The sequence below is a fragment of the Gadus morhua genome, unplaced genomic scaffold (assembly GCF_902167405.1).
Source record: "Gadus morhua unplaced genomic scaffold, gadMor3.0, whole genome shotgun sequence".
Taxonomy (NCBI): Eukaryota; Metazoa; Chordata; class Actinopteri; order Gadiformes; family Gadidae; genus Gadus; species Gadus morhua.
Genome location: NW_021963962.1, coordinates 133,088 through 140,587, shown reverse-complemented (window position 1 = coordinate 140,587; position 7,500 = coordinate 133,088). Strand labels below are relative to the sequence as shown.

General features: G+C 50.6%; 1 protein-coding gene across 2 annotated transcripts in view; it reads left to right on the top strand.

The window, feature by feature from the left end:
* Nucleotides 1-77: 77 nt before the first annotated feature.
* Nucleotides 78-7,500, top strand: part of LOC115538257 (protein FAM49A) — a 15,397-nt gene continuing 7,974 nt past the window's right edge. Inside the window, exons 1-3 of one of the 2 annotated variants that reach the window (XM_030349935.1) lie at nucleotides 78-220; nucleotides 5,000-5,078; nucleotides 6,989-7,110. In XM_030349935.1, coding sequence (XP_030205795.1) covers nucleotides 5,009-5,078; nucleotides 6,989-7,110 — 192 coding nt within the window. In that variant the 5' untranslated portion in view covers nucleotides 78-220; nucleotides 5,000-5,008. Of the gene's footprint in view, nucleotides 221-4,999; nucleotides 5,079-5,445; nucleotides 5,526-6,988; nucleotides 7,111-7,500 lie in introns of both variants that reach the window. The other variant, XM_030349934.1, reaches the window with a different exon arrangement.

Genomic DNA, 7,500 nt, shown 5'->3' with positions numbered 1-7,500 from the left:
GAAAGTACCTGGTAATAACGAAACACACAAACAGAAACGTTTGCATCTTGTGATGTAGAAGTATCTCTCGTTTCTCCCTCCTACTTCTCCTTGGAGCAGCGGGGGGTTTCTTGCAGTGTCACCCTCTGGATGCTCACGGTGAGCTCATCCTCTCGCTCGTCTGCTTACAGGAACGACCAGCCGGTGGATGATATAGACCAGAGGTCCTCTACCAGAGAAGGTACACACACACACACACACACACACACACACACACACACACACACACACACACACACACACACACACACACACACACACACACACACACACACACACACACACACACACACACACACACACACACACACACACACACACAGAGAGGTCAGTGTTTCCCCCAGCACTGTGTTGTTAAGGCGGCCGCCTTATCAACAATAGGGCCCCGCCTTGACTACCAATGTATATAAAATAAATAAAAAAAATTATCAATTTTTTTTTTTTTTTTTTTTTTTTTAATTATTATGCATTAACAAAGTAGAAAACTCTCGTAGGGAAAGAAAACATACTTCCATCAGGTGTAAAAATAAAGATCAATAATGCATCGGTGTTCACAACAATGGTCGTGACATCAAGCTTTTTAATTGAATTTAACCAGGGAGACCCCCCCCCCCCGCTCCTTGACCACCTTGACTAAGACATTTACTGGGGGAAACACTGGAGGTAGTAGCTAAACGATTACGTTGTGATTAGCCGGCTCTCGTTGGGTTAAGCTCTCTTCATATCGCCGAGGTTCAGAGTGTTTATGCTGAGCAGATAGGGCTGAGTCAAGTGTAGTGAACACCAATGATCTGGCCTCACTCTGACCAGCCTGATCACATAATCACACGGTCAGATCATTGGTGTTACGATTTAATACACACTACATTTCAATGATGTAAATGATATTATGGTATGGTATCAATCTTGAAGCCTTCTGTTGGGTACTCTTTGGCGCCACTATTTGCGATAAGCGGGACCCATCAATACAATGCAAACCTGTTCATAACATTCATAATTCATGGGATTAATAATTATCATTCATCAACTGTATAACTGCAGTCAGCTGGTCATTTAGCAGACACTCGTTCAAAGGGACTCAGAGGTGAGATCTAGTGGACAGAGTGCAGAATGGGGAGAACTAAAGGTTTAACTGAACTTCTAGTTAACAAAGGGTTTGTGAGCTATAAGGCAGTCGCAGGTACCCTGTGACCCTGTGACCCTGTGACCCGCTGACCCTCTGACCCGCTGACCCGCTGACCCGCTGACCCCGGGGCTGTAGATGTGGCCCTCGTGTGTCTACTGTCTACAGCCGCTGGGTTTACAGTCAACGGAGGGAGGAGGGAAGACGCTCTGTTCAGGGACGTGTCTGACGGCTTGATGGTGACGAGGGGTAATCAGCGTTCTGTCTCCCAGAATAGCAACACATAAAGAGAGCGCTCGGTAATTAGAGCTCGTTGAGAAGATGCTACACTCTGAATAGTGTGGCTGTGAGTCAGACGGTGAGCTGACTCAGGATCTGAGGAGGGTGACTCCCAGAGCTCTGGGTAACCCCATGAACACACACACACACACACACACACACACACACACACACACACACACACACACACACACACACACACACACACACACACCATGAGTCAGGTTCAAACTGAGGAGCACACGCTAACTTTACGTAACAGGAGATGGGGGACGTTTGATGTCACAACATGGAGTTGTTTAGCTTGAAGACACTGGACAGAAATAGATGTGAACCGTGTTTGAGTGGAGGGACTGAGGGTTAACTCAAACTGGCACAAGGCAGTAGCTTCAGGCTACTGCGAATGTCTGCTGGGTTTCCCTCTGTGTGACGGTCACACAAGCTTTGGTGGGATTAGGGGCGTCTGATACGGTTAGATATTAAATAATAAACAGATGCATTGTTCAACTGATGGGTTTTTGAGACAATCCTTGGCTTTGTTGAAACTTTCTTTAATTCGATTTCTGTCCTTTAGAAAGGATCAGTGTAATAAATCAATGCCTAAAACTAACTCAAAATTCCTTTTGAACGTTTTTGTCTTTCTAATATTGAACCCGATATCCAAGTATGCATTGATACACACAAAAGACAACCTCCTGCTCAAACATTCCATGGACGTGATTGGTCGAGGCGTTGTGATATCACAGCCCCTCCCACCTCCCTCTACTTCCTGTCCCTCACCCTCTGAGGACCCGCCCCTCTACTTCCTGTCCCTCGCCCTCTGAAGGCCCGCCCCTCTACTTCCTGTCCGGCGTGGTGGTCCTGTTGATGTTGATGTTCCCCTTCCAGCCCCTGGCTCCGCACGGGACAGGAAGTAGTACAGGAAGTCTGCTGGCGGCGGCGGGAACGCAGACAAACACGGCCGTGTCGAATTTGTCTGCAACGTGGAAAACGGCTCTGAGGGGTTATTACTGTTGTGTGGTGGACCCCTGGGGGGGGGGGCTCTGAGGGGGGGGGCTCTGAGGGGTTATTACTGTTGTGTGGTGGACCCCTGGGGGGGGGCTCTGAGGGGTTATTACTGTTGTGTGGTGGACCCCTGTGGGGGGGCTCTGAGGGGTTATTACTGTTGTGTGGTGGACCCCTGTGGGGGGGCTCTGAGGGGTTATTACTGTTGTGTGGTGGACCCCTGTGGGGGGGCTCTGAGGGGTTATTACTGTTGTGTGGTGGACCCCTGGGGGGGGGGCTCTGAGGGGTTATTACTGTTGTGTGGTGGACCCCTGGGGGGGGGGGCTCTGAGGGGGGAGGCTCTGAGGGGTTATTACTGTTGTGTGGTGGACCCCTGGGGGGGGGGCTCTGAGTGGGGGGGCTCTGAGGGGTTATTACTGTTGTGTGGTGGACCCCTGGGGGGGGGGGGCTCTGAGGGGGGGGGCTCTGAGGGGTTATTACTGTTGTGTGGTGGACCCCTGTGGGGGGGCTCTGAGGGGTTATTACTGTTGTGTGGTGGACCCCTGTGGGGGGGCTCTGAGGGGTTATTACTGTTGTGTGGTGGACCCCTGGGGGGGGGGCTCTGAGGGGTTATTACTGTTGTGTGGTGGACCCCTGTGGGGGGGCTCTGAGGGGTTATTACTGTTGTGTGGTGGACCCCTGGGGGGGGGGGCTCTGAGGGGGGGGGCTCTGAGGGGTTATTACTGTTGTGTGGTGGACCCCTGGGGGGGGGGGCTCTGAGGGGGGGGGCTCTGAGGGGTTATTACTGTTGTGTGGTGGACCCCTGGGGGGGGGGGGCTCTGAGGGGTTATTACTGTTGTGTGGTGGGGCCCTGGGGGGGGGGGGCTCTGGGCTCTACGGCCTGTTGACCAGTGACATCTACAGACCCGTATCCCGGGCTAAGGACGCCATGGTTGCCTTTATGAATGTAGGAACAACACAGGTTGGGATGGCACAAAGCCTTGACCTATCAAGGCTGGAGTTGCTCAGTGTTTGTATCCCTCATACCACAGAGATAGGAGGGATACTTCCAGACACTTTGTGTTGACTTCTGTTTGTCTGTCCCGTTGGAACATAGCCAGTGGACTCTAGCTGGTCAGAGGACCTAAAGCTAATCCATGCTACCAGAGGCTAGTAGTTGTGGCGGCACGTCCTGGCAGCTCTCCAGCGGTAACAAGAGAAGGGAGAGGGAGGGAGGGAGGGAGGGAGGGAGTGAGGGAGTGATGTGGTACTCCTGTGTGTGTGTGTAGCCGCGGGCCAGTGTTGGTACAGGGCAGAATGCGGGGGAGAACGTGCACCAACATGAGGCTGTCAACAGCTGTACATTCTGTCGGGAGACAGCCGAGGGCTCGATGATAAATTGGAAAACTCTGCCCCCTACTGGAGGAACCAAGTAGTAGTCCACAAAATGTAGACGTCGTTTAAATCGGGACAATTTGTTCCAGTGTATTGGTACTTTATATAAGTGACGAGTTGGTGGATATACGATCTACATTAGTTGATGATGATGGTAATGGCATATTAGATTTAATCTAAAGAGAATGTGACCCATTTAAAAAGTCATATTTTGTTACTGGACTGCGGGCCTCAGCCTCTCAGATATGTGGTGTGATCGTCATGTGCTCTGCAACACACAGTCGTCTGTTGTCTCTGCAGGCTGGAAATCTAGTTTGAGGAACACACACACACACACACACACACACACACACACACACACACACACACACACACACACACACACACACACACACACACACACACACACACACACACACTCTGAATGGGTATTGTGTCATACATTGTTTTATGCCAGTGCTGTAACATTTTGTAATCTGGAGTCAGATGTGTTTTTTATTTGTCATCTATTTCTGTAACGCGGTCGACCCCCACTGTCCTTGTTGACCCTCTGTCCCTGGAGGTCATTCACTGGCTCACCGGGTGTTAAACCATAGACGTCCCTCACCCCCTCACCCCTCACCCCCTCACCCCCTCACCCCTCACCTCTCACCCTGATCTCACCCTCCTCCCTGGTGTGTGGAGTTCTATGTGCGTCCTGACATTAATAATGTCATGACGTGCTGCACGCATTCCACAGGCCAAACCGGCCATCCCGCTCTGACTGCTCACAGAACAGTCTGCCAGCATCGCTCTGACTGCTCACAGAACAGTCAGCCAGCATCGCTCTGACTGCTCACAGAACAGTCTGCCATCCCGCTCTGACTGCTCACAGAACAGTCTGCCATCCCGCTCTGACTGCTCACAGAACAGTCTGCCATCCCGCTCTGACTGCTCACAGAACAGGGATTACAGGTCATCACCTTTAGGGTTTACAACGTGTATGATCGATGTCAACCTGGGGTTTAAACAAAGGAAAAGGACTCATGTGAAATGTGTATTTTGTGTTATTACTGATTGACTGATGGATTGATTGACTGACTGCTGTGTGTTCACTGCTGTAGATTGACATTACTGATTGATTGATAAAGTGTCCATTCAGTGTTCCCGTGCTCACCGCTCTATCTCACTGTCCTCCAGGTTGCTGGAATGGGTAACCTGCTAAAGGTCCTAACAAGGGATATAGAAAACTGTCCACACTTTTTCCTGGACTTTGAAAGTAAGTCCGGGGCGGTCCAAGTGTCCCGTCTGTGTGGGGGTGTGAGGGGATAGGCGGGGACTCGCTGGGCGTCGGCGGCGCACACTGATGACATCACGGGGCTTTTCCCCTCTTCTTCCGGAGTTTTCCCTTTGCCTGTTCCAGAACGCCTCCGTCTCTATCCTCCTCGCTCTGTGAAGTTAACCGAGGACTGATGTTTAAAATCGTCTCTCTCTGTCTCTGTCCTTGTCTCTCTCTCTGTCTGTCTGTCTGTCTGTCTGTCTCTCTCTCTCTCTCTCTCTCTCTCTCTCTCTCTCTCTCTCTCTCTCTCTCTCTCTCTCTCTCTCTCTCCTCTCTCTCGCCTCTTTCTCTCTCCCTTCTCTTGCAGAAACCAAATGGGGAATCTCTTAAAAGTCCTCACTTGCACAGACCTTGCACAGGGGCCAAACTTTTTCCTTGACTTTGAAAGTGAGCACTGCTTTCTGCCTCGCTGCATCTACCCCCCCCCCCCCCCCATGTTCCCCTGAAGGGTCAAAGGTCACCCTGCCTCCCTCTCTTTCTACAGCAGCGAGTCATAGTGGGATGGATGCGATGGATGATCACTGGGTTTCAATCCAAATTCTGAGTTTAGGGGGTTGGGAGCGGAGTTGACCCTTGACCCTTGTTGATCCCCCCCCCTCTTGTTTCCACGACTACACTAAAGCCCTGCATGCCCCTACCTCCTCATATGTGGCTGACCGTGTCTACCCTTCGTCTCCCACCGCCTCCTCTTCCCCGTCCCCCGTGTCCTTTCTGTCCTCTCATGTCTAACCTTCGTCTCCCACCGCCTCCTCTGCCCCGTCCCCCGTGTCCTTTCTGTCCTCTCATGTCTTTCGGTTTCCGGCAGTCTGTTTCTTATTTCTATGTTTACCTTCTACATTCTATAGTTCTGTTCTGCTTTCATCACGTGTGTCTCGATGCTTCTAGTGGTTGCCCTGGTATAGCCTGCCTCCCCAGTGTGTCTTAAACACTCCCGCTTCATTGTTTTTGTGTTGTCTATGTTGTTTAATTCTGCACTGACTCCATCCTAGATAGATTCATGTTAGATTCATTCTAATTCATTCATTTAGTATGCCTTGTTCTTGTGAGCCTTTGTCTTTTTTTAATGCTTAAGCAAGTAGTTAACGTTGTGATCTTCTCTCATTATAATGGCATAACCTGAGAGTACACACATTGCACACAAACACATTGTTTCACTGATTATAAATGCAGTGCTAACTTCCCTATGTTTGTTAGTGGGTGTATTGCCCTACGGTTGCCGTGGTAACTCATGTGTGAATAACATGCAGCAGCCAGTAGCTTTGAGTCCGTCCCAGCTGAAGAGCTCAGAGCTGAAGAGCTCAGAGCTGAAGAGCTCAGAGCTGAAGAGCTCAGAGCTGAAGAGCTCAGAGCTGAAGAGCTCAGAGCTGAAGAGCTCAGAGCTGAAGAGCTCAGAGCTGAAGAGCTCAGAGCTGAAGAGCTCAGAGCTGAAGAGCTCAGAGCTGAGCCGTAGCACAGGGCTGTGATCAGACAGTCTGCAGCGCCTGGAGATAGGGCTCCTCGTTACACAACACGTTATGCCATTATATCGACCTTTTGCTGCTATTGGCTGTGAAAAGTTGTTTAAGTGAAATGTCAACTGTTAGATTCCTTGAATGTGTGTTCCTATAGAATTCCCTCGCTAATTGTGTGTCTGTGTGTCTGTCTGTGTGCGTGTGCGTCTGTCTGTCTGTCTGTCTGTCTGTCTGTCTGTCTGTCTGTCTGTCTGTCTGTCTGTCTGTGTGTGTGTGTGTGTGTGTGTGTGTGTGTGTGTGTGTGTGTGTGTGTGTGTGTGTGTGTCTGGTCTGTGTGTGTGTGTGTGTGTGTGTGTGTGTGTCTGGTCTGTGTGTGTGTGTGTGTGTGTGTGTGTGTAGACGCCCAGCCCACAGAGGGGGAGCGCGAGGTGTGGAAGCAGGTGAACTCCGTCCTTCAGGACTCTGACAGCATCCTGAGCGGTCTGCAGTCCTACAAGGGGGCAGGCCAGGAGATCAGGGATGTAAGACACGCCCACTCACCCACTCACCCACTCACTCACTCACTCACTCACTCACTCACTCACTCACTCACTCACTCACACACACAGTCACACTCTCACACTGTCACTCACTCACTCACTCACTCACTCACTCACTCACTCACTCACTCACTCACTCACTCACTCACTCACTCACTCACTCACACAGTCACACTCTCACACTGTCACTCACTCACTCAGTCACTCTCAGTCACCAAGTCAATCAGTCACAGTCACTCACTCACACAGAACCGATACTAGAATTATGATATCATAAAGGACACGGTCAGTATACAATGAGGGAACGTACCCAAACACACCGGGTACAGTGGGTAATAATAATCATCATTACCTAGACAGACCAGAACAAAC